Source organism: Lampetra planeri, chromosome 1, assembly GCF_965212315.1.
Source record: "Lampetra planeri chromosome 1, kcLamPlan1.2.h2, whole genome shotgun sequence".
Lineage (NCBI taxonomy): Eukaryota > Metazoa > Chordata > Hyperoartia > Petromyzontiformes > Petromyzontidae > Lampetra > Lampetra planeri.
The window spans coordinates 36,742,465-36,770,052 of NC_136107.1; the positions used below are offsets into that span (position 1 = coordinate 36,742,465).

Sequence of the window (27,588 nt, forward strand, 5' to 3'; positions counted from 1 at the left end):
ATCACGACTGGTGGATCCGGATCGAGCGGAGAAGGGGGGGGATGTGCACGATGGAGGATTAAACAATTAGAATGTAAGGCCATATTTCTAAATATTGACATTTTGGGTCTGCCTCCACCTCTTGGGAGGTTTCTAGATTTGCCTCTGGTTCTCAATACACCCAGCACAAACAACCATTGTTGCCTCGTATCTAAACACCTTCCATGTTATTAAAAGGAACATTTGTACTGTTTATATAATTCAGTTACACTCAAGAAAATGAATCAAAGAATGCTTCATTGAAAAAGTATCGATTCGATATAAATTCATTCTCATGAACGTTGTACATGCTTGTTCACCATAATTTTAATCGTTTTAGTCATTCGTAGAAGCTATATAACCTTTGAATTCTATTTGTCACCTATCCCTACAATTTGAACATTATTTGGTGATGCTGCGTTGGCAGTGGTGTACAAGCACTAAAAAGAATAGGTGACGTTTCAGGTAAATGGCCTTTTATATAACATTCCTACAAATGTATCTAAATGTCTATAATTCGCCCATCTTCAATTTGCGAAAGCCTCCCTCTATAACTACAATATAATTATTCTCATTCATACGAACGTCCGACTTATGAACATCCGCACTTACCAAGAAACCACCGTAAGATTATCTTTAAGCATCCGACTTGCGAACAGTGGATCTATTACTGGTAGGAACCCTCTGGTTCCACCAGCCCACAGGGGATTATTGTGTCCGTCCGTCGTGCATCCAAAAATGGAAGGGGTGGGTGGAGACGGGAGAGTGGGGAGGGGTGGGGAAGGTGGGGCTGGGTGGGGAGAGGCTGGTCACCCCGTGGTGCCCTTATAAAACTCAACGTTTAACCTACTCACGCCGGCTTGTGCCCGCCCTCACAGTCGGGCATATTTGCGGAATACACCACGCCGCCGTTTACCCTGGCCATTGACCGAGCAACCCAACGTTCCTACCAGCTCCCTCCGCAGGAATGTGTTTTGTTCGGCTCTGCGAGATGTAATGAATCTTCTAGAAATGCTCCCCACAAGAAAGCCAGCATCAGAACTCAAGGTACTGCAAGTGAAAATAAGTTTGATTTACTATATAGTAATCATTACAATATCACATGCAAATGTACAATTTGTTTTTTTAATAATTAAAAAGTTTAACAATACATTTTTAGTTGGAATATAACACACTTTATAACACTGAACGTTACGTACAGTACAATTAAATTATTAAACGCTGAGTTCCCAAACGACTCGACTTACGAACGGGGCCCAGGAATTTAACCCCGTTCGTAAGTCGGGGCCTGTCCGTACACGACATTGACTCTATTTACGAACATTCAGAGATACCAATAAACCTGTCCATATGTCCAGTTGCCTATTTTGACCGAGAGTCGTAAGTTCAACCGCCGTACAATAGATGGCCGTGGTGGCATCTAAATATGCAGAACGTGACGAACCAGTGGCATCCAGAGGAGGTTACACAACCTTTAAAGCAATTCCCCGTGTTTAGAGTCGAGTTGCACTCGCGTAAAATTCGATTTACGAACAAGAGGCGATGTATTTGTTCGTAAGTCGAGGAACGGTGACAGTTGGGCATGGGGGGTTGGGGTGGTGAGACACGTGCTGCACGGCACGCGCTCAGCCTCAACCACGCACGTGTCGCGGCGCTCGTAAGCGCAACCCTGCCCGGTGGGGGAGAGGGCGGCGGGGGAGGGGCGATGGGGGGGCGGGGGGAGGTCGTGACCCCGCGCGAGACGCGTGACGTCACGACAACGGCGCGCTCCCATTGGCCGGCTACCTCGTCTCGGCGGCGGAGACATGGAGGTCGCGCAGCGCGGGCTCCGTTGAAGCGCGCGGTTGGGGAGACGATCGCGAAATCTCCCCCCCCCCAACTCTGCTCCCGCACGGCGTGTCCCCACACCACCCTCCCCCCCCCAGCAAAGCGACCGGGAGCCATGAAGAAGGATGTGCGAATCCTGCTCGTGGGAGAGCGTGAGTGACCGTCGCGATTCGGGCCGTATGGCGGTAGGCCTCTCGGTCGTAATTCTGCAGCCTCGGTTGTGGCCTAGTTGAGCGGCGGGGTTTGGAGTCGGTGACCCCGGCAGAGCAGGGTGGGGCGTAGCAGCCTGTCCCACTCGTGGAAACGTGTACTGACTGGCTCGTGAACTTTATTGCTCCGCCATCAGTTTAATTGCGTGCTGTGTGACGCGGTTGCCTTTCTATTCGATGGAAGGTTTAACGCGTTTGTGCCCATACTTTGCAGTATTCATGCACCCACAATGCGTCAAGTCGGTTGTACAAATATTTACATTTGAACGCGCTTGACCCGTTTTTGTGATTTTACGTTGTCCATGTAACGAATCAAAAATTTTTTTGTCGAGAGTCAAATCAACATAGACGTTTCGGCTCACCACCCTTTGCTATCTTGTCTTTAGTACTATACTATCGATTGGAAACAAACTTTGTGCAGTGTCTTAAACAGTTACATTGTGCCTGAATATGATACCGTCCACTTATTCCTTTATGTATTTAGGGAAGATAGCATTTACTGTGAAGCATATCGTGTACACCGTGGTGGATCCTTTACAGTTTACGTACGGTCTGATATATGCTGAGAGTTAGGTAAGTCGGGAGGAAAGGGATGATTGATGGCTAATGGTCATAAATAAACGACGGGATTGACTTTATGAGGAATGCAACGTGTTCGATAGGACATCCACCCGGAGTTCGTGGGGAAGGCTGTCTTTCAGCAGTGGATAGAGCATGGCCCGTGATAAAAGTTCTTTATATATAAATAATACGCACACAGCTAAGAAGCAGTTGTTACTGCGGCCTGAGATGCCATTTAAACCCCAATTGACTCGGCCTAAACGCTTGTTACGTTAAAGCCAAGATAAGTCGAAGATGAGCCATCGTCTGTCTGCATGTCTGAACAAGCTTTATTGTACTTACACGGCGCACGCACGTGATGTTATCGATGCAGTGCATCGTTGGCTTTACACTTTGTAATGCACGCGTTGAAGCACAATCATTTACGTCGCTGTGATATTGGTGTGGAAAAACTTGGAACGCCGTGTTTTTACGGACAGATAAGTTGTGTAATTGTCGCATGTAATGAATGAAATTACATTTTTAGGTAGTCGTTCGTCCTGCGTCCAGTAACGAACATTAACTGCCATGCCAATGACCAACTGATCTGGAATGCGTCCGTTCTCGCCCGGTCTTGAAAGCTTCAAAGGGTTGAGTGGACTTGGATGAGCGACCATGCATAAATCAGACAGGCGTTGTAGGCTTCTGCGAGGGCTACGTGGTGAGCAGCAGAGGGTGGTGCAGCAAAATCTATTGTGCTGTATTCATGTACTTTACATTATCACCACGATCCACATGGCGTGGGAAGGCCCTCATCCAGCAGTGGACATACAATAGCTCTACGTGCACGTCTATATTGACTCCCCCAGTATTTTCATTGTTGCTTGTTTGTCATTTGTCGCATGCGTGGTACAGCCAAGGTGGGCAAGACCTCACTCATTATGTCCCTTGTGAGTGAAGAGTTTCCAGAAGAGGTGAGATGAACACGAACGGCAAAACATTTCCGAGCACTTTACTCGTAATTTACGTACACATACCTACAACACGTTACCTTTCTTAGAAATATCTCTTTCCGTTGAAGTTATTTTCGTAGTTGAGTCCAGATTTTACTGGTTTGGCTGCGTGTGATATGCGACCAAAGATCTGGTGACAATAACCTTCAAACGCTGACTTCTGGCCTGATTTGTTTTGTTTTTCAGGTGCCGGCCCGCGCGGAAGAGATAACTATTCCAGCCGACGTTACGCCAGAAAAAGTGCCCACACACATTGTTGACTATTCCGGTAGGTGGGGCTTCATTGAGATCGTGTTGTCAAGTTGACGACTTTTCTCGCAAAGTTGTGAAACTAATTATACTGCTTCTGTCAAAAAAGTTAATGTGTTTTCCTTTTTTCTCTGGCAGCTGCAGAACAGACAGATGATGATTTGCAAGATGAAATTTTAAGGGTAAGCTATCTTCGATGTGTTATGCTGCATGATTTAGTTATCCGTTGCCAAAGTTAGCATTTACTTGTAGAGAACACAGTCGATTGAGTTACTTTTTTCTTGGGAGGATTAGTCCAAGATTGGATCATGTGACTGATTAGGATAGCATTAGCTCTTAATGTGCTTCATATAAATAACTTCTTAAGTCTTCTGCTATTGCTGATGATGAGCATCTGACCTGGTTATTATGTAACTTGAAGGTTATGTACAGACTTCGCAAAGTCCAAATACAGTTTCCAGCACCTGCCAGACACTCCATTGTGAGGATGTCTGTTAATTCGGTCATGGTCACAGCTGAGTTGAATCCCCCACCTTGTTCACTCGCTTAATCTGTGCAACACGGTTGGAATTAGGAAGCGAAAAGCAACACAAACGATGTGTTTTATATCACCATGTACTGTGACGTGTATTCTGACGTTGCCAACACTCTATACAAAAGTTAAAAATGTATTTTGTTTAACTGGGTGAGAACCCAAGAGACCAGCATAGTCTCAGTTGCAAGAGTGACCTGGGGTGATGGTTGTTATGTATAATCCTAATGGAGTAACGTGTGGGTTCATTTGTCAGTAGCATTGCACATTGTTAAAATTGGTGTTGTTTAGAACTGCAGATTTTATCTCAAAGTGTTACTTTATTTTAAATAGAGTTAAAGCATTCAACCTTAAAACGAGCACGAATATTTGGATATCATTAGCAGAATCACAACTGCTATGTGTGTATTTGTAAAAAGGTTGCAAGGCCAAAACAATGTTGTTTGTATTGCTTCTTGCAGGCACATGTAATCTGTATTGTGTATGCAGTTGACAATGAACGTTCCATTGAAAAGGCAAGTGCAATTTTCCGTAATGTTTTTTCTTTAACCATTTATATTTTTTCGTGTTTAATGTACACCCAATTCATTATTTGGTTTGCTTTGATATTTATTTTTTGCTAAGCCTGCACTGAATTTATATCATGTGTTTTTGTAAATAAATATAATGAAATATTTGTTCTTCTTTTAGATCACAAGTAAATGGGTTCCTCTCATCAATGAAACTATTGAGAAAGATGAGCGGTGAGACACAAATGCATATGAGCCCAGCTGTGAATATGCCCTTGTGGTATCATAATAAATTGAAAATACCCCTTTATTTATAATATGCTGATTGACACCACATGTTCAAAGTTGTAAAAAAAAACATTCCAGAAAAATAATTGTGTTACTGTAGTGGAATGCAATGTTGCATGGTTTACTACTGTGATTTTCTTGTCTGCTATTCATCATTGCAAAGTGTTATTCCGCTTGTGTGACTTTTCTCTATGTTTCTTGTGGTTCGGAAATAGTTGCTTGCCAAATTACTTGTGTTTGTATTTATGGTAATCTGTGCATAAGGTGTTCTACATTGTGATTGGCACCTATTCTCAGACTTGACCCACAAATGCACTTGCCATTATATAATGACTCATCGCAGTTTTTGTTTGCACAATATAGTTGAAAGTATTGACTTGCATTTTCTTCATACAATAATAATGCCCTTCATGAACCAAGAATGGTGTCACTCAGATACTTTTCAGAAGGTTCCTGCATTGAGATGTTTGGAAAATTAATATATTGAGAATGTGATACTTTGTGAATGTACGCACTTTATTGAAATTCACTCAACTTTAGCTTGTTGCTATTTGGAATGTTGGAAGAAAGCAATGTTCCTGGAAAAAAAATAACATGTATGAGGGGTAACACTGAAATTTCAGATATACATCATTGCAAAGATAGATTATGGAACTAATTGCAGTCCAAAGTACAATATAGCCAATCATTCTGTCATCAAAACTGTCCTTCCTGCCTTGTAACGTACCATAAAAAAATGTCTCCTAAAATATGATTGCTACCAATGTGCAAAGGCACAACAATGCATTGATCACCGCGTTTGTCATCAATGCTGCTTTGGAGAAATAAAACTATCCATATGTATATAGTAGGCTTAAATTTAGCGCAGGGAGACAGGGGCAGAAACTATTATTGTTAGTCCATTGCTGCATGAGGACCTCCCCACACCTGAAGCATTGTTATCGGTATACATTATTTGTTTGAATATTTTTTTTTACACAAGTTGGGTTTGCATTACTGCCAATGTAAATCGCTTGATTTTTTTTACCAATTCTAAAGGTATTGATCATATTTTTTCCCTGCCGGGCCGTGACGGAATTCCACAGGATTCCCATCATTCTGGTTGGTAACAAGTCTGACGTGGTGGACCACAGCACCATGGAGGCCATCCTGCCTATCATGAACCAGTACACGGAGATTGAGACCTGCGTGGAGGTAACGCATACACCCCGTCTCCGACGCTACCCACGCGTCCATCACTCTAGCGCTTGGCATCATCAGCCATGAGCAATCAACTTCTGGATGAAAGCCTCCTCAAGACGAGCTTATGTTGATGGTCCCTCAATGTAGCAACTGGTCCACCACCGATTTATTTAATCTCTCCATTTCTACTGTCGATTTTCTCTCAATATGCATTCTCTCCTTTGGCTGCCGTATTCTCCTTACGAGCAAAGTGCTTGGCCTATCACAATCTTCTAAATAAATTACACTGAGATTATGACCCCTGCGTCCCATGTAACCACGTGTGTGTTTGCACCCACACAAATGCACGTGTTTGTTTAAATAAATATGATATTTTTAGATATATAGATGTGTTTTGTTTTAACATACATTTTTAGCTTTGTTAACGTGAGTGAAAACAAAAAATTAAGTCAGTCGCTCAGTCAGAGCACTTTTAGAGACATCACAAAAAATATTGCGAACATCACACATTGTATAGAGCAGGGGTCCCCAACGCCCGGGCCGCGGACCGGTACCGGTCTGTGGTCTGTTAGGAACCAGGCCGCACAGCAGGAGGTGAGCGGTGAGTCCGCGCGTGGCCCGCCCCCATTGTTTTATTTACCACTTCTGTCCGCGCCTCTTTCCCGCAATGCGCACTTGTCTCCATCACAGTTTTAGTAAGCTCACAAACTAACCCTAGCCAAAATGAGTAACAAATGAACGTCGCTGGAGAGCTTCTTTGAAAAGGAGGAAAGACCCAATGTTGTAGACCGCTGGACTGTAGAGGGCATTGCCCTGGGACTGGGACTTATTGGGTTTGGGGCCCCTTGGGGGGGGGGTGCCCTGGGGACTAGTGCCCTTTGCTGTTGCCAGGACCCATTGTTGTTGGGCCCCAGTTGCTTTCTTCCGGCATGTGCTGCGGTGTTGCTCTGTCATCTTTCCTATGTTGTCTGCCCTGATTCTCCCCACCACTATCTTACTACCTTCCTGTAGTTTTTGTTCATTTTCGTAAAGTCTTTTGAGATGCAATTTCATTTATCGCGCTAGCTAAATCACTGTATTGTTGTTACAGTTTTTCAACGATATAAAGCTCCTTGAGCTAAGGCGCTCTATAAATATAAAAATGAGATGCGATAAGTGTGAGCAGGCAGTTTTTGGCTAAATGACCGATGAGGTTAAACGGATGTTGAACCAGGCGCGTTGTCGTTGCTTCCTCAGTGCTCGGCCAAGACGCTGAAGAACATCTCTGAGGTCTTCTATTACGCCCAGAAAGCCGTACTGCATCCTACCGCCCCACTCTACTGCACCGAGGACAAGGAGGTCTGACAGTTCCCAATTCCTCTCTTTGCCTTCGGCACCGCACAGGGTTTCTTCAGCTAAGCCGTCCGATTATTTAAGTAATCAAACACTGACTTGTATTGGTTCCATTTCTGGACTAATTGGAAAAGACAAAAATAGTGGAGCAGGGGGGAGAGTCTAAGCTATGTTTTCAAGTGTGACGCTAGACGGGAGGTGATGGACAGCGTTTTTATTGATTTTATCAGCTTCATCGGGCGTGTTACACTTGGCCGGGGCTTGTAGAAGCGGCTGCCATTAAATGAGCCCGAGTATTCGACCGCAAAAAGAGGAGACGTTGTCTTCCTATCTATTTTGGTACAAAAAATAAGTCTGTGATACATTTTTACAGCTCTACACTGAGAGTTGTCTCACACTGAAATAGTTTTCTCTCTTTAGCACAGTTGTGATTTGTAACTCTTGACAGCAACGCTAATTGTGTTTTGTGCCAGAATATTTTAATAGGTAGTGGAATGCGTGAACTTTTTTAGCCCGTGCCTTAAATACGAGTCCTTTTTTATTGTAAAATATGTATTTTAACGATGAATGACATGCAGAAAAATAAGTCTTAATGTAGTCTATGGTCGAAGCCAATGTTCTACTTATATAAACCTTGTTTCGTTATTTTTGTATCCTGCGCTATACCTATGTCCAAGTCGCCCAAAATGTGCCTTTCATCAAGTCTAGGAAACTAAGTAGCAGATTGAAGTTTGCTTTGGGCTGCAGGGCTATATTGTAAGCAGGAGATGGCAGTGCAGCAATATATATCCAGATAGTCCCCGAGTTACGATGGTCCGACTTACGATATTTCGATCACGATGGCGATAGCGATACGACAAAATTGTTAAATATTTTAAATTTCGCGCGGCAGGCAAACGCAGCAGCGTACGAGGTACGATGCTGTACGTTGGGACGCTGCCGGGATGTACGCATCTCCCGCCTTGTGTGATGCAGATAGGATTATTTCCTGAAAAAAACTTTCTAGTAAATTGCAGTTCATATAGGTAGGCTAAGAATTTACCTTGGTTTTTTTTACTTAACATTTTACTGTGCAATACAGTATTGTAATTAATAAATACATATAGTATATAGTTTATACAGTACGGTACTGTAAATTGCTCTGTTTTGCTAAATTATCACCATTCTTTAAGACTCCTGGGTAGGCTAGGCCATCTTCAACTTACGATATTTTTGACTTACGATGGGGTCGTCGTAACGCATCTCCAACGTAAGTTGAGGACTACCTGTATACACGTGGCAGTTAATGACAGTGTAGAACAATTACTGACAAAATCTTGTCTGAATTTTGTATGCATCGCTTCCATCCACAGCTGAAGCCAGCATGCATCAAGGCCCTGACACGAATTTTCAGAATCTCGGACCAGGACAACGACGGAGTCCTGAATGACACCGAACTCAACTTTTTTCAGGTGCTCGTCGATGGAATGTGCGATTATAGTAATAGGAAGCTCAGGTGTGCAAGTTTGGTGGCCTGTCGAGGCAAGTGGCACCATAGGCTTGATGGTCAAATTATCATTGTCAGCTTTGACGTGAAGTAAATTAACTTGACCCATGATCAACATTGAATCATTCACAGTAATATACGAATGTCATGATCTAGCCTTGCCTGTCCAACAATTCAATGAGATTTGTAGTCGTGATTCAATTACATTTGTATTTGCGTTGTGAATAATTTATTGTCCTGTTTGTGTGGTCATGCGCTGCATTGGGATCAATGTAGCAGCATATATTTATCAAAGAATTGGCATGAATTATAAATGTAGTTTATTATTATACATTCTTGTTGATGTGTATACGGTCAGCATAAGAATAAATATGAATTCATTAAATGTTAGTGTGGTGAAGTATGATCAGCAATCCTCATGACCAAAACGTCTTATGGAAGCCTTCATCCAGCATTGAATTGACAAAAGGGTGTAGATAATCCTCAATGTATGGAATGTATATTTTTTATAATATCTTCAGTTTATAATATCTTCAGGTGTCGTGACACGTGCCTTACAAATCAAATCTGCGATTGGACTCATACTTGCAGCTTTGTACCCCTGGGACACGATGGGAAGGGGGGTAAAGTCAAGAATATATGGCATGGAAAAAATAAAAAAGGTACTGGAAGAGAGAAGAGAAGGAATGGAAAAGATGAGGCTCATCAGGGCCTTGACGCTACACAGAGCAGCGTCTGTTTTCACAGGAAGTGGGGAGAGTGATTCGGAGTGTTGGTGGCCACACAAAAGTCATGTGATTTTTGGAAAGCTTGAACTGCTTTAGATATAGAAATAAGTTTCTCACTCCTAATATCTTTTTTTGTTTATACATTTGGAAACCGACCCACTCAGAGGACATGCTTCAACACGCCGCTGGCGCCTCAGGCCCTGGAGGACGTCAAGAACGTGGTGCGCAAAAACACGACGGACGGGGTGGCAGAGAACGGTCTGACGCTCATGGGTGAGATGCCTTTCACCACGCCATCATCCTTAACGCTTTCCAAATTCGGTTAAAAGTGATTGTGTTTGCTCTGTTTCTCCTTAATTAGGGTGGCGGGTGGGATATGATAACTCTTGTAATGTTGAACCAATATGAAGCAAACTTAAGGATAAAGTTACTAAATTTATGTAAGGGTTGCCCAACTATTTGTATTATAAGCATAGCGAAAGGGACTCAGCAAATGTTCGATACTGTTAATCAAGTTGTTACAAAGTCAGCACACATTGGAGAGCGTTACATAATCTGGCATACGCATGCTTTTTACCAATCTTCTTGTTTGCACCATTGGTTGGACTACATTAATGCTTATTACAGCAGCCTTATAATGGCTTGCCATGTTGGAGCGCTTTAGAATCGTCATTATTCTGTTGTTATAATTTCATACATTGTGAACATTAACCCTTGAAATTGCCGACAACAGGGTTCCTGTTTTTACACACGCTGTTCATCCAGCGTGGGCGGCACGAGACCACGTGGACGGTTTTGCGACGGTTTGGCTACGATGACGACCTTGAGCTCACGGACGACTACTTGCACCCACTGTGAGTTTTAGTTTTTCCACAGCCCCTGGGCTTTCTGTCACAAACTCAAAGCCACAAGGTAGCCTGTCCGACAGTGGACAACTCTCGCAAACGTAACTCGATCTCGCTTGAATGCAAGGCTAAGCTTTCACGTGAGTTTAACATTTAATTAGTGCATGGGTGGGTAACCTACGGCCCACACAGAATGTCAGGGAAAGTGCTATTAAGGCCGGCACTGCGCACAAGGTGTATGGTGTGGTCACCGGTTCCGCAGGGGCCACGAATGAGACCTCCATGACCATGTTGCTCACACACGTGAGGGGTGGAGAACCTACTGTACACAGGCTGAGATCACAACTTAATTTCATAAGCCGATGGCCACTGAGGCATACCACTTCGAAACGGCCCACAAACGATATTTATCTATCACTGCGAGTATCTCAGCTGCACTGATCGGGTACTCGAAGGGATTGTGTTTGACTTGGAAAGATTGTTTTTTATTTTTATTACAGTGCATTTAGTCAATTCTATCACTGCATGGGCCTCTTAATGCTTGGTCGACACTCATTATTTTTGCTGTTATTGTCCATGTTCGGCCCAGCAAATGTATTTGAGTCCTATTTGGTCCTTGGTAAGGTACAGAGTCCCAACTTGCTGCTGCATTAGTCCTACCCCCACATTAACGTGAACTGATATTCTTAGACAATTACGAACTGCTTGCTCGTGGCTCTAAGCCCTTGGCTCCGAGAGCCTCAGCAGTCTCAAGTTGTTTTATAAGCAGAGTCAAGCGAGTCTCTCTCCCCATGATAGGCTTAAAGTGCCCCACGACTGCACGACAGAGCTGAACCACAGCGCCTACCTCTTCCTGCAGAGCATCTTTGAGAAGCACGACCTGGTAAGGCACAGCGCAGCCTGCGGAAATCGATTTTATTCGGCGAGACGACACGTTGTCACGTGCCTAACTGTCGCATATTTTACATGGACGACGCGCTCTCGCCGTCTGCGGCCAGGATGGCGACGGCGCGCTGAGCCCCGAAGAGCTGAAAGATTTGTTCGGCGTCTTCCCGTACATGCCCTGGGGTCCCGACGTCAACAGCACGGTCCCCACCAACGACAAGGGCTGGATCACCCAGCACGGATACATGGCGCAGTGGACGTGAGTGTGTGTGCACGCACGCGTGTGTGCGCACTCGTGTGTGCACGCGTGTGTGTACGCGTGTGTGCGCACGCGTGTGTGCATGCGTGTGTGAACGCGTGTGTGCACGCGTGTGTGCACGCGTGTGTGAACTCACACACTGACTCACCCGGCATTGAAGCAGCATGGCTCATCCTGCAGGTGGCACCGTTGGATACGTTAAGAAATCTGGACACTCCGAGGGCTAACGTTAATGTGTCTTAGTTGTGTCCAATATTTGTGGATCGTCATATTTCAGGGTTATGTTTTTTTTAATTTAAAGCTTTCGTGACTGCAGGGATTCATATTTTTGGTTCTTTCGGTAAAGTCACGTGACTTTACCGAAAGAACCAAGAATATGGTTATGTTTTTCTTTAATTTCCTCTCGCAGGTTGATGTTCAAATCACTTGTCCACCTTAATGCCACATCATCACGTTCATTTAGGTTGTTACATGTTTCTGAATCATTACATTGGTACGACGCACTGATTAAAAACATTTCAACGCTTAGTTATGTTGATTTATCACCGTCAGCTTTCCAAAAGGGCTCCAACCTGCTCTTGCCCAGCTTTTATTTAATAACATTAATCCCGGTCTACTTTCAATAAACGTCCAAGGTGCACATACTCTCATGGTTTGTTTTACTTGTGTTCCTCCAATATATATATCTCCGACGTAGCAAATGTTATGCTTAGGTTTTTTCGGTAAAGTCACGTAGGTAAAAAAAATAAATTAATAAAAGCACGATAGCTGTATCAAGTGATACAGCTATCGTGCTGTGACTGTTCCACCTGAAGACGGAGGCTTGTGTTGCTTCCGAAACGTCGTGATTTTTATTTTATTTTTATTTTACTTTTATTAATTTTAATTTTTTACCTACGTGACTTTACCGAAAAAACCTAAGAATATGAATCCTTGCAGTCACGAAAGCTTCAAATCTAGAAGAAATGTAATGCTTCTGGTGGTTTTGTCATATGATGCAACTCGAGGCTGTCTGTGTGTGTCTCCCTGTGGCAGGCTCACTGCCTACCTGGATGTCCGTCACTGCCTGGAGTACCTGGGGTACCTGGGCTACCCGTTGCTCACTGAGCAGGAGACGCAGACATCTGCCATTGTGGGTGAGCTGCTCCGCTTTGGGTTGATTTGGTACCGTAGATTCTGATTATCAGCATCATAATTGTAGATTTCTAGCTTCATAAATACATTCATTGACAATAGGTTATGTTGTACTATACTGTGCTCCTATGTTTATTATTATTATTATTTTTTTATTCCTGAAATTTCTCCCCACTCGTTGGGTTTGCTTGCCTGGTCCACTAATTCCTGTCCTGGGGCATTGCCACATCCACTCCACAGTCTTTGATATCCTGGATCACCACTTTAAACTACATTTTCCTAGGCCTGCATCTCAGCCTCTACCCTTCCTTGTGCTTCCATGTTCATCACCTTTCTGATGTGGTTTTCCTGTCTCCCGCCTTCAACCTGCATTGACCCAGCATGTTCAAATAAGCCCCATAACTGGCATGGCATAGGTAGGCCCTCATCCTGTGATGGATTTATTACAGCCCTTTCATATGTCCATAAATGTCTTCGGAATGGTATAAAGCACACCATAAGTTGATCCCATCTAGGAATAGCCATTCAATAGCACTTTCGAGAAAAAAGTAATTAGCCGAGACAAAACATTTAGCAACTTGTTTTTACCATGTGTATTACCCAATTTTTTTTAAAGGCCTTGAATTTGTGCGTTAACCTATTTTACAGTGATGAGGGATAAGAAGATTGACCTGCAGAAGAGGCAGACTCAGCGCAGCGTGTTTCTGTGCCACGTCATCGGCGCCCGCGGATCAGGAAAGAGCGCTTTCCTTCAGGCCTCCCTGGGCAGGAACATGGCCGTGAGTCCCTGTGTTCACCCGTCCCTCATTAGAGAGTGGTCCTTGCCTCTGCCGTGGTTGTTCTTGATCCGTTCAGTCATCGTGAGTAGCTCATGGACAATTAATGACATGTATGTATGTTGAACCGTTTTCGCACCGTACGTAGCCAACCGTGCTAATTGTAGTTGCAAATAGCCCTCCGTATGACATGGTAACGCCACTTCCCATCAAGGTATTTAGGAGAGTCCTGCATTGCATTTTAATTTTAAGATGTTTTCAGCCAATGAACCCTTTCCCGTTCCGAGATGTCTGCAAGTTGGAGGGCGGGTCCCGTTCACAGCTGAATCTTGGAACGCACAAGCCGCTCAGCCTTAATTTTATTTAGAGAGGCATAGTGCCATTGTTATTAAAGACATTGTCCTCGCCGCGGAGAACTGTTGCGACACCACCGCACCCGATGATAGCTGGCGCCAAACTTTGCCACACACCCTCCCGCATGGCCTTTTACTTTTGATTCTTAGACGTACGTTAATCGGAACGGAATCGGAAGAACGGGAAACGGTTAATGAGTGTTCGATACAAGTGGAGGAAACCAGAGCACCCAGAGAATTCCCCACGCGTGCCAGGGGGCAAGTCTCTATCGGCGTACAGATGGAAACAGATGCCAGTTAGTCCACTTGCTGTACTGCCTTCTCCTGGTGACCTAGGGTATGGTGCCTCGATGCCCACAGGAAAGGAGTTTCAAAACATACTGTGCGATCTGCCAACTCTCGCCTCTGCAGTGCTGGATTACAGGCTTGCGCCACCACTACCCATCCACTGGTTCACTCGCCAACATCGATGTGAATTTATAAATGCTCCAGATCGACTCCCCCACCATACGAGAGAAGGCTTTGAGCGGCTTTACAGTGTTTACTAAAAATAACTTGGGTGGATATACCGTGGCTTGCATATAACGGCATTTTATCGAGCAAATGGGAACAATTCCAAATCAAACTCTCTGAAGCTCAAACCCTGAACATTGCTCAAAGCAATGCTATATTGTTGTTGCTTGATATGTTTTCACAATGTGCAGAAATATCACGCACCAGGCAGAAGTGAATTGTGAACTCAAGAATTTGCTTCTGCTTTTTGGTGGTTTCAGTGCTCTTTTATTTCACCTTTTTTATTTCTATGCGAATATTTATATATATTAAAAGCAACTTATAATAAAAGCTGAATTAGCGCAGTATTTTAGGATAACAGTGCAAGTTCTTGCCTCTCACAGCAGGGTGCGCTACAACTCCTCTGTTTTGGATTGTTCGGTTGTGTTCCACGCACTGTTAAAACAGCTTGGTCGTAAAAACCCTTGTTTGTGTCTCCCAAATGGAGAGACACGTTGAAATGACCCAGAAACCCTCTGTTCATGTGTACTGGTTAGGGGTGTTTATCGATGTTAGAATCGATTATTGATTCCTAAAGTCATGGAATCTATAATCGAATCCAGTTGAATTTCACTCGCGATCAAGCCACTCTGTATAATTGAACGAACCTTCAAACCGCACGGTGCGATAATATTTGTTTAGTTGGTGGCAACCATCAGGCACCAGCAGTTGGCCTTATCAGTCACTACGTGGATCGCAAAGACACAGAAGCGTGCACGTACACGCAGAACAGGACTTAGATTTGTATTATTGATGTGTGCGGTAAATGGCTAATCCCGTTTTTTTCATTTGCCTTCTGCAATTATCTGGTCTATATATGATTTTGCATGTTGTTTGCAGCGCCTCTTTGCAGTACTTGTTTGTGGTATGTTGAGTGGTGTTTGTGACTTGTGAGCACTGGGGCGGGGGTTGCTGAACGAATGCAGCCGGCGACGATGACGCAAACAAATAGAGCTCGCATGCCCAGGGCGTCCGGCTTTCATCCCGCCCTCTGCTCACTTGCCAGCGTGCCTGGGGACACGCGCGCAATGTGGCGAGTGATGCCAGCTTACGTAATGCACAGCGCCTCTCTAGCCACCACTATCATAGAGTGAGCTACCGAACAAGTTCGTTTTAAACTAATTTGTTATAAAGGCCCACAGAGCTGTGTAGCTCTTTTTTAGAAGCAACCTGGCCAGAAATTATAGCTGAACGAAGTGGCTTATTTTGTGGAAATTTATAGTAGCCAAATACTCTAAACACATGTTTCTAAATGTGGAGGGAAAAACCAGTGGACCCAGAGAACATCCACAGAGAGAACATGCAAACTCCAACAGTACAGATGTCAGGGACAGGATCGAACCCACAACCTCCTGTATACCAGGCGAGGCAGTTAACATCTCACCACCAAGTCGAAAATCCAAAGCGTGGGGTGTTTTTCTGCGTCATAAAATCAGTTTTTTTATTTGTATCACTGATGAGCGTCATGCTTTGGGTATAATGGCCTAATTGAGAAGCTGTGCTATTATCTAAAATTGCGATGTACAAATGCATATGCACTGAAATGTTGCATGGGTGTTATCTGACCTCATACAAAACATTGGCTGGGGAATGATCTAATGGTCTATGTGTGTGTGCATATATATATGGTTTGCATTTGTAAAGCAGTTTAGGCTTGGCATGCTTTCCTAATCCATTCAAGGACGCGATGAGGTAATACACCTGTGTGTGTACATTAGTTTCATTAACGCATATGAAGTCAGCATTATCCCGTCACCACGTGTATACGGAGCACCATTTAACTATCTTATAGAGCTTTTTGTTACAGAGTATTGCATCCAATGTGAAGCCAGTATGCCAATGTTTTCTTACATTGTGCAAGCACACACCATTTGTCCACTGCCGAATGAGGGCCTCCCCGGGCTGTGAAGATGAGGAGCATTGATATGGGAGCATATCAATAAAGCACAACAACGTAGCCCCGCAGCGTATAATAACCTGCTGTGCGTTGCGGCCACCTGTCCAGGCACTAACCAGGCTCCATCGCTGCTCATCTTCCGAGATCTGATGAGATCGGGTACATTCCCGGTGATTTTGACGTGTACTTTTTTCAGTGAGGCTTTTTTTGCTTGACTACACAAATTCCTGAGCGCGTCCTGCAACTGCGGTGTTCAGTTCAACGACAGGGAACTTTGTGCTGGTTTTTTATCACGATGCATGAATTTACTGTTTTCCTTCATGTTTGTTTCTGCGTGTGTTTACCGTGCAGAAGCAGAAACAACTGAGAAGCGATCACTGTTCTTTCTATGCCATAAACTCGGTGCAAGTGTACGGACAGGAAAAGTACCTGCTGGTGAGTAATGGTTGTTCTCGCCCGGGTGAAAGTTTCTTCCCTTCCCACCGCGGTCTCTCCCTGTTCCACTCCCTCTTCCACTCCCTCTTCCATCCGTCCGTCCCTCCTTCCCAAACACCTTTCCGGGGTGATTCACACGAGCGGCGTCGGGCGTAGCGATTGCACTGGTGACCCGTGTGTGCACCTGCTTAATCATCGCCGGATGCTTTGAGTAATGACGAAGGTGATAGTGTGCCAACGGCACGTGACGCACGTGCTGCAGGATCTTCAGAGAGGAACCCGGAGTCATGCATCGGTCAAGCCTGTGTGGATCGCAGCACCTAGAGCCACGTCATGCCTCATATCCTCGGCATTCACTCCCATTTGGAACAGCTGGTAACCTGGAATTCAATTATCGACGAGACCAACGTACAAAAAATGTGATTCTGGGAGATAAAATGCACAGAGAAAGATGTTGATGGTTGGATTTTAGGGTGCTGGATGCAGGTAGATGAGAGGAGCCATGTGGATTAGAGAACATCAGTACATTAAAGCCATTCTAACTGTTAAAAAGTTAGTTGGCATAGGATTTTGGCCGATGGTTCAGAAAACTGTAACAAGAGATGGGCAGCCAATCTATCATTAATCTTGAATGGAACGCATCCGAGAGGACGTTCACTGAGGTTATGGAGAGGTAAAACGCGCTCATTTGCAGATGCCAGGGAGATTGTTACATCGCTGGATTGTGAGAGAGATGGCCTGAGGAGGCGTTCTTCGCTCATTGGATTAATCGTGGCTTATGGTGGTGACGAATGGATACAAAAAATGGCACGTGGCAGTAGCAGCCGAGTTTGAACGTGCCTCGCACTGTAAAGTTCCCCAAGACCAGAGTCAATGATCATTGTGTGTATTGAGCACTCCACTATTCCCATTCACTGCAGATCGACTTGTTCGTTTCTGTATAAACCGAGGAAAAGTTTTTGGAAAAAAAACATTGACTGTTGGGACATAATAACCACTGATGCCATTACCGCACTGACAACGTGCCTGGCTGGACTCGTTTAAATTATGAAAAAAAAACGTCAGTTCGCACACGTCTGATGGCTCACTCGTGTAACCGGCTTGTCTGCCTTTAGACGGAGAGGGAGATTTGTGTGTAATGGGTGGGCGCGGTGCCACTTGGAGAGAGAGATAAATGATGTAGCAAAGCCGGAAAAAGGGGTAGATCTTGCACTCATCGCTGAGCCAGTTCATACTGGCTTGCTTGGCCTCGGCCCAACAGGAGTAGCTTCAGCAGTAGCTGAGTCATTTCTGCTGGGCTTTAGCAAAGTGTGCCATCTGTTGAAAAGCGCGGATGTTAAAGACCATCAGTCATCGGTTGGATGACTGTGATGGTCTTTAATCAAAATATGCCGCATTTGAAAAAAATGCACACTTTAATGAGCAGCATTTTCATTGTACTATTGAATGCTGGGCTTTCGTGAGAAATAGATGGTGAATGCTTAGATGTGGGGACATTAAAAAAAAATTGGATTTAATAAATACTTGATTTTAAGCTTTCGTGACTGCAGGAATCCATACTCTTAGGTTCTTTCGGTAAAGTCACTTAGGTATAAAATAAAATAAATCACGACATTTCGATACAGCAGTTCTCCTGCTGTATCTGTTCCACCTCATGACGGTCGCTTGTGTTGCGATCGAAACGTCGTGATTTATTTGATTTTGTACCTATGTGACTTTACCGAAAGAACCAAAGAGTATTAAGAAATACTTTAAAACAATGGGATGGTGCGGTGGTACTGAAGCTGTGCTGTGATCCCGGCAACCTAAGTTGGATTCTCGACCACGGTCAAGATCGGTGGCGAGTAATAGCCGAGCCGGTTGTTTTCACTTTATTTTGACTCGCGTGGTGAAGTATGCTCAAACAACCCCCGCATGACCGAAAGGCTGCAGAGAGGCCTTCATCCAGCAGTGCTCTTGTAGATCACACGATGAAAACATTTTGACAAGAGTATCTTTACATAAGACACAGTTTTATCTGTCTCTTTACTTCTAATACATGACATTGAGCCTTTATTTTTACTGGAATATGTTGACGAACTGGATATGTACTATTTTAAGATATGCACTGCTGAGCTCACACAATAGACAACACCTTCGGAATTCTAAATATATCTGTCTAAAATACACACTTTATCTTGCCTCACTTCACGTTTTTTGCATTTTACGCGTGTAGGGAGGTATTTAACGTGTAATAACATGCCTTTAGATAAGGTTATGGTATTCAACATCTCGCGCTCATAACTCTTAAATGCTGGCGCCAATGTTTTACGTGGGTGAAATTTGCACCAGTTCACCGGTGTCGCATGCTAAAACCCACTGTGTGCATCATGTGAAAAGAGCAGTATGGAAGGGGGCACGGTTTCCGAGACCGGCATTGGAGTGATCTCCATGTGTCCGGCAGCCAAGGGGGAGACCTAAGGGCAGATTGTGGTCTACTGTGATGGCAGATCGGGGAGGTTCCGTGTCTGCGGTGCAGCAGCTGCGGGATCTGGCTAGAGGGTAGAGAGCGTTGGCGAGGTGTGGTGGCATCAATGGCTTTGGCCACGATGCCATCTTGTTCTTGAAATGAGCAGGAGAGAAACAAGCTTGAGAGATCAAAAACACGCAAACCAAACAAACACGGTTCCTGTAAATGCTTAGTAGTGGGCAGCTCGTCAGTAGCATTAAAATCTCTACCAATAGACAAACAGCTGTTACGAAGTTTAGGGCCTCACTTGGCTGGCAGTTGTCAAACATACGTGTCATTCGAACCCAGGGGATTATTTCAAGTCCTGATTAAAGGCAGGACTTGGCCGACAATCTAACCACTGCTATTGTTTGCAGTGGCGGTGACAGCCCTCTGCGGTGTGACGGTTTTGTAACTCCCCGGGCAAGTCGGGACGAAACTGGCCTCGAAACATAAACCATGTCATCATCGAGCGTTTAGCAAGCGTCATCCCATCAAGCTGTGCTCTTGCTTTTGTGGGTATCGGTATAAAATTGTTCCAGCTGAATTTATAAAAAGCTTAGTTTTATCCAGGGAGCACAGTTGCCTACGTCACACAGTTCTGCTCATACTTATTTTTATTTTGAGCCAGCAGATTGGGGGGGGGGGGGTCTAAAAGGGAAGTAAAATCTGTTTGCTGCGCCGTGGTGATGAAATGTCACCCGCGCATCGTCTCTATCGTTTGATGGATTTAGTGAACATATCCGTCACTAGGCGCCGAGAACAACTCAAGGGCATTGCTTTGCATTGCTCTACGAGGAAGGCGGCGCACACGGTAGATTAGATTAGCGCGAGAGATTAGCCAGGTTTTTAAACAACTATGTTTGTTTTTACTTTAACACGTTTGGTTGCAAAATATACGTGTGGAAAAATACTATCGTGTTCATGGACTTCACTTCCCCGTCATGGCACAATGTGGTTTGACCCCCTCCCCCGTGGAGAAAATGCATGAATAGCTCAATTTAAATCTGCCAACTACTCAGTGACTCTTTGTTGAATGTTATACACATGTAATGTGTACTTGATTGGAAAGCCTTGTCCCTCTGCAGCATGCTCGCGTTTTACAAAAATAACTCGCGAGTATATTTATAGAAATGTAACGAATTTTATCTTCTTACCTCCTCCGCCCCCGCGCATACAAACAACCGCATACTCGCACACACTTGTCATGCAATCCCACAATCCAAACGAATGCCCTTCACTGCCCCTTTCACCTCTACCCTACGATTCCCCTGCCACTCACTCCAAACCCCCTCTACCCCCTCTCACCCCCCCCCCCTTCCCTGGATGCAATAAAATTCTGAAAATATTGCCGTGAAGCTGCATGAGATCGATACGGAGTCCGATCTGCTGACCTCAGCCGACACGGCGTGCGATGTGGCCTGCCTCCTGTACGACGCACACAACCCCAAGTCCTTCGAGTACTGCGCGACCGTCTTCAAGGTAGGGTGCTCATTCGCTTCACTCCCGTTGCCAGTTTTTGCCGTTGCGCCATGTTGTACGAACCGGGAATGCCTTTCCTGAACAAGCTCCCAGCTTGTCGAGCGAAATGTCGGACATTTTTGCCGAACCAAACTCGGTGCAAACAAATTGCGGAGAGTTTGTTCTTTGTGTTGGATGTCTTGATTGACCTTTATAGTGGTGCCTCTGGCAGATTTTTTTTCCAGTTCTCATGGTGAAGGCATTTTTCCTTCAGCGTTTCCAGTTTTTTCCCCTCTAAATATTCTCGACGCCATACAGCCATCCAGTGTTTTGGAGGTCTCAAGCTCATATCCCTTCAATAACGCCTTGGCAGCAATTGCTATTAGGCGATTAATGACGCAAAAAGCCCACGCATGGCAATGACTCGGATTGCCGATCAGTTGACCCCGTTGGAGAATTGGCCATAAAAGAAACTTCAACATAAACTCGACCCTTAGATTCGTCTCGGCACAAATAGAACATAGCCACGGCCTTAATGTCAACCCGACACTTGCCAATTATATATGTGCATAGCTGTTTGGAAATGCTTGGCTTGCACGTTGCCAAGCCCTAATTACAATGAGGTGTCCTTCAGGGCACATGTAGATGAGGCTGTGTTTGTGTGTGTCTGTACGTATGTGTGTGTACTTATTTGTGCATGTGTGCGTGTTCCCTTGCCCTTGAGCCAACCAGCATGCCTGGTGACTTATTGCTGATATGACGTTGGTTGCCCTGATGCAGCAGTGGCAAACAGCGTGGGGAATGTTGATAAAATGGACCTCCCTGTTGTGGTGTTTGTCAGTGACATCTCTCACTTACTGTGCCTTTGTTAAAATATAGCTGGGGCTATAATATAGCTTGTTTGGACTTTACTTGGTTTCATAAAATTGCCTCCTTGTATGATCCAGGTATTTGTGTAAGGCTCATGAATAAGTCAAAGGTGATGAATTAACAAGAACCCCTGCCACGATGTTGGGTGGTAATGTCTCCATACTCGAGAGTTTGGGGGGGGTGGGTGGGGACAAAACTGGAGTGTCTGGCACCGCTCACACTGTACGCCCTTGTGCATCTCCTCCAGAACTTCATTGTCATCTCTTCATCCCCGCTGCTTACGCGTGTCGTGTAACCTCCGACATTGTGTTAAACAATGAATGAGTCACCTTCGGTCTCGGACAATGCAATGTGTGGTCAGCCTAACTTGTTTTGAGATGGGAACTCATTGAAATATTTTTAAAAGAAAATAATTGGAGCTTTGTAGTGAAGGGGCATTGTTAACCCAAGTCACGATTGCCTTTTATTTATGTTAATTGACAGACCAATCCTATATCCATGCACAGCAAATAACTCGTTTGTATCTCAACATAAAATAAGCAGATTGCACAACCTATTGGCCGCACAGCCTTCTGGGAGTGCATCTTTTCAGCTGCATTGGTTCAATACAAGCAAATGCTGGACTGGTTTTGACATCACCGTCTCATCAGCAGTTAGACCTGCTTGAACCAATACTGATGAACTGCCTGATGTTTCTTACCTGTGAATGACGATGAAACCCATCATGAAAATGATAAGTGCAGGCTGGAATATGTGAAGAGCACTGTGCTGTTGTGTATTTGCAAAAAAGACAGTACTTCCTGTAGAAGTGCATTGTGGTCCTCTTGTCTTGTTTAAAACTTCTACCCATTATAGCAAAGGACCCTTAATGTAAGAAATTGGTCCTAGTTTGATGGAAAGCTGTACAACGCAACACAAAGTAATCATTAAGTGCCATTGTGGAGAATGCTAACAAAATTAATATTGCCTCCTTCCCATATTTGTTTCCACATGAAACAATTTGAAGTATCCATGCACGTGTGACCTGGGACTTAGGAAGGCTTTTCAGCATGTGGCATGTTTAGTTGCACATGTGGCATATGTTATTTTCAAACAACGAATGCTTTTTAAAAGCAACAGCTGAGAGCCAGAGGGGTGCATTGAAAGCTGCGGCTGTGTCCATGTGCGTCTCTTTGCGGCTTTGTCGTTTGGTTTGCCGAATGTCGACCTTTGTTTTCGATCTGCGAGTTAACTCGCACTTGCGGGTCTGTATGTTGTTTCTAAAGTTTTTTACAATTTGGAACGCTGTTTTTCACTTTCAAATTTATGGGTGAAATTTTTTACAGACTGCAGCAAAGGCTGTTGCTGTATTTTTGTCCCACAGCCTTGTAAAAAAAATCTCTTAGTGCATTCTTACCCATCTGTAATTATAGCATATATGATAATAAAATGTTATTTTTTTTACAGAATACCAGAAGTTAGAAAACAATACGATGTTGTTTTTTTGTTATTGGAGTCATTTAACTTGTTCACGTGTATTTTGAAATGTCATTAACTTAACCAGGAAAGCTTCACAATCTAAAGACCCCCTCAGAGGAGGGTCCGGCAATAAGGGGTGTTTGGCCTGTTCCTGCGAAATGAACGTTTTGCAGTTTGTACTATACACGCTTTGCAAAGCGGCCGTTCGCCTGAGACCCGAGGTCTCGGGTGGCGCCGCCTGTCCTGCCTCCACTTAACGACGCTCGTGTTTCCGCCACCGTCCCCGAACTGTGCCCGCGCGCCGGAGCAGCAGCACTTTGCGGAGCGACGCGTGCCGTGCCTGGTGTTGGCCAACAAGGCGGACCTGCGCGACTCGCTCTCGGGCGCCTCCTTCCTGCAGAGCCCCGCCGAGTTCTGCCGCAAGCACCGGCTGCCGCCGCCGCTGTCCTTTACGTGCAGCACGGGCAACAGCCCCGCCAGAGACATCTTCATCAAGCTCGCCACGCTCGCCGCTTACCCGTGCGTACCACCCGTGCTCGTCGCTCCGCGATCGCCCTCGGGGTTGATTTTTTTGTCTCGTTCTAATGTTGTTTGCCATTTATTCATGAGAATGCACTCACCCTTGCTGCTCGGTAAGCAATGTCCGCCGCACCCCTGATGTCAGCACCTGTCAAAGCCCACAATGAGTTAGTGGGCTGTAGCCTTTGTAATCGACTTGATCTTAGATGAGTTCTTGGCACGGTGTGTCAACATCGGCACTGGGGAGACAAGGGTGGCCGGGCGTGGTGCGAACCACACCACCCTCTGGCACGCCTAGCCGGCTTTCATAAGATGCTCGCTCACAGCACTTGTTTTTTGTTTTCTTATTTTTTATCGGCATCTATGGGACTATGTTGTGCGCAACAGAGGGCAGTGCTGAAAAATCAGTTGCTGCACTGTACTGTGCTCGCTATTCTCCTACGTCAACGCTGTCCGCCTTCACCAACGCACACTGGCCAGCATTGTGAACAAATAACCCTCACGAGCCGCATGGCCTGGGAAGGCCTTCATCCAGCAGTGGATTGACAAATAAGGCTGCACGTGTACGTACGTATACATACTGTTTAAAGGCGACCACATCTCGACGCTGTGCAGAAATAAATAGCGGGCATATTATTTTTCTAGAGAGAAGCAGGATTTCATTGGCAGAGGGAAAAAGGTCTTGTTTTATTGGTTACATGTAGATCGATACACAGGTGACCTTTATAACATGGTTATAACCCATTGAAAGGTCGATTTTTCAAAGTAAGGAGATGACGGCATTTTCATTTGGAACTCCCATGGCGAGCAGTTTGTAGCCTTGTGTTAAAGAATGACCCCGGAAGATGATTTCATACTGCTACTTCTGAATTTAATAGAACCCTCTCCCATGCTGTGGTTTCAAAAGAGTGCTCATTGCATGTCGGTCATGAGTAAAATTCAGTGAAACACTAAACTTGCAAAAACTCGATTTTATGCAATTCCATTCACACACGGCATGACAGCGCTTTGCATAAACTATCTCAGCCCTTAGCATCTATAACTTTAAAACACATCTATAAATAACAACGTTTATATCTTGGGGTGTTTCTTGGTGTGTTTGTTGGCATCCAAATGACCCGGGTTGAAACAACTCCCAACTCGTGACGACCACTTTTAATCACAGGTGGCTGAATCCGAGATTTCAGTTGTGCTGATTATTTATGACTCCTGTCATGAAATGATTATTATTTTTCGTGAAATAGCTTAATAAGGCTGTTGACTGTTTTTATATTTGGTGGTGGAAGGTGAAGTCATTTTGAGTCCAACAGGTGATTATGCGGTGAAGCAGTGGTGTAATCTTCATTGACTATAACAGTGAAATATGGTCAAACAACGCCCACTCCCAACGTGGAGTGGTGAGGCCTTCATCCAGGAGTGGCTTGCCAAATGGCTACATATTATTATTTTCTTGGTTCTTTCGGTAAAGTCACGTAGAATGGAAATAATAAAATAATAAAAATATAACATAATAAAATAATTCTCACGACGTTTCGGCCACAAGGCAAGCAGTCGTCCTCAGGTGAAGAACAGGTCTGTCGAGAAGACAGAGTCTGTCTTACCGAAAGAACCAAGAAGTCACGAAAGCTTTAAATCGAAAAATATTATTACTTGTTAGCTACGAGATGGTTTAGAAAGTCTGCCTTCTGATGGCAATCCTTTTCTTAAACAAGCTGCCTTAGTCATCTCATTTGTATGTGCACCCTGCACTCAGTCATCACTCGGGTCAGCACTGATAGAAGATGCGTAAACCAGCTTATCATAATACTCCATTGTATGAGATGTTGACCAACTCCCAGATGGCAAGATAGCATTCTTGGAGCCTTTGTTTTGTAAGAGGTGGGTGCTTGCGCCAGGCAATGCGGTGTTGTCTGCAGTGGTTGCAGTGTTGCTGGTCTTGGGGGCTTTGTGGTGCCCACGTGAACGTGGTTGTGCAAGCTGCGCCTGGCTGCATGTCCTGGAAATATTACACAGAGGCAATAAGCCTCTGTGTAAATGAGCCTCCGTGTAAAACGTGGGACCTGTCCCGTTTTAACGCGTGACATTCGACGTCTCCCAGAGAAACTCGGCACGGGATGAGATGTGCAGTGCCTTTGCCCGAGCATAGCTCGTGGTAATGGATGACGCACTTGTCGTAAGCCAGACGAAAACAATAAATGTCAACGTATGTTTTCCAAAACTTGATAATAATAACAATTTACACTTATTTATAAGGCGTCTTCCACTAATAAGTTGTTGGTAAGATGCGATTATCACTGAAATAAATCCAAATTGGCAGCTTCATTTTCCCTTCATGGACAGCCATATGACCTCAGGATATTAAGTGTCCTGAAGATGAATTTGCATGCCGAATTTAACACAAGACCTTGACATGTCAATGCCACATTAGAAACCATGGATATGCAGGGCTAAGAACGAAGCCTATGACCCGAGCATCAAGAATGCACCCTGATCTCGTTGGATGTCAGATCCTGAGAAGATTTGAGCCTGATTAGTGCTTGGATGCTTGACCACCATGTATAGCAAGGGCTTTGTTGTGGGCCACTATCTATTGTTGTCCTGCTGTTATATTCCTATGTCTATGCTCCCCACTTCCAACGTGGATTGACCAGCGAATTGGAAGTATGGCGGAGGCCCTGGTTTAGCAGTGGATTTTCTCAGGGCTGTACAAGTATTGCACATCCATCCCACATGGATATAGTTATTGAAAGAGGGGACTCATTCATTGGACTGGCTTGCACCAGTTTTCCAACACGGTGCTTCACATTGCGTGAACTTGTGTGTGTATGTTTGTGTACTTACACAGTCAAAGGCTTTCATGTTGAGTTTACATTTCAGTCCAGAGGGGTGACTGTTTATTAATCTGAAATGTCCACAAAACGACTCCAGGAAGGTCCAGTCATCCATGTCACTCAGGACAGATAAAAACCAGTTGTTAACAGCAGATAGAGCAGCATTATTGTAAAATAAATAATAAATGACACAAAGGGGTTGGATTTTTGTTAGGGCCCAACAGGATTTATTCTCCCTTTTCCGGTTTTGTATCAGCACTTCTTGTCTTTATTTGTACTGTGTCCAGTAGCATCTTTGTCGTTGAGGGTGATTGTGGCATTGTTTTTGAGTACCTGGTTCGCTTAATCAATGTATCCGTTCATGGCAGAGTAGGGTAAAAAAAAGTGTACATTAGTCGTTTTTCACATTTATAAACATGCGTTTAAGTAGTCCTCTGCTTACGATGGAGATGCGTTACGACGACCCCATCGTCAGTCAAAAATATCGTAAGTCGAAGATGGCCTAGCCTACCCAGGAGTCTTAAAGAATGGTGATAATTTAGCAAAACAGAGCAATTTACAGTACCGTACTGTATAAACTATATACTATATGTATTTAGTAATTACAATACTGTATTGCACAGTAAAATGTTCAGAAAAAAAAGGTCAATTCTTAGCCTACCTATATGAACTGCAATTTAATAGAAAGTTTTTTCAGGAAACAATCCTATCTGCATCACACAAGGCGGGAGATGCGTACATCCCGGCAGCTTCCCAACGTACAGTATCGTACCTCGTACGCTGCTGCGTTTGCCTGCCGTGCAAAATTTCAAATATTTTACAATTTTGTCGTATCGCTATCGCCATCGTAAGATCGAAATATCGTAAGTCGGACCATCGTAACTCGGGGTCTCTCTGTATTTGGGTGCTATA

At 44.4% G+C, this 27,588-nt stretch overlaps 1 protein-coding gene across 1 annotated transcript in view; it reads left to right on the forward strand.

Annotated features, from left to right (window-relative positions):
* Positions 1-1,784: 1,784 nt before the first annotated feature.
* Positions 1,785-27,588, forward strand: part of LOC144721869 (mitochondrial Rho GTPase 1-like) — a 38,220-nt gene continuing 12,416 nt past the window's right edge. The window contains exons 1-18 of the mRNA XM_078599798.1: positions 1,785-1,997; positions 3,510-3,568; positions 3,794-3,875; positions 3,995-4,038; positions 4,850-4,903; positions 5,079-5,131; positions 6,271-6,379; positions 7,604-7,705; positions 9,052-9,150; positions 10,078-10,186; positions 10,647-10,767; positions 11,557-11,641; positions 11,757-11,902; positions 12,938-13,038; positions 13,685-13,815; positions 16,966-17,049; positions 20,897-21,019; positions 23,637-23,845. Of these exons, the coding sequence (XP_078455924.1) occupies positions 1,961-1,997; positions 3,510-3,568; positions 3,794-3,875; positions 3,995-4,038; positions 4,850-4,903; positions 5,079-5,131; positions 6,271-6,379; positions 7,604-7,705; positions 9,052-9,150; positions 10,078-10,186; positions 10,647-10,767; positions 11,557-11,641; positions 11,757-11,902; positions 12,938-13,038; positions 13,685-13,815; positions 16,966-17,049; positions 20,897-21,019; positions 23,637-23,845 (1,748 nt within the window). The 5' untranslated portion in view covers positions 1,785-1,960. The remainder of the gene's footprint in view (positions 1,998-3,509; positions 3,569-3,793; positions 3,876-3,994; positions 4,039-4,849; positions 4,904-5,078; positions 5,132-6,270; positions 6,380-7,603; positions 7,706-9,051; positions 9,151-10,077; positions 10,187-10,646; positions 10,768-11,556; positions 11,642-11,756; positions 11,903-12,937; positions 13,039-13,684; positions 13,816-16,965; positions 17,050-20,896; positions 21,020-23,636; positions 23,846-27,588) is intronic.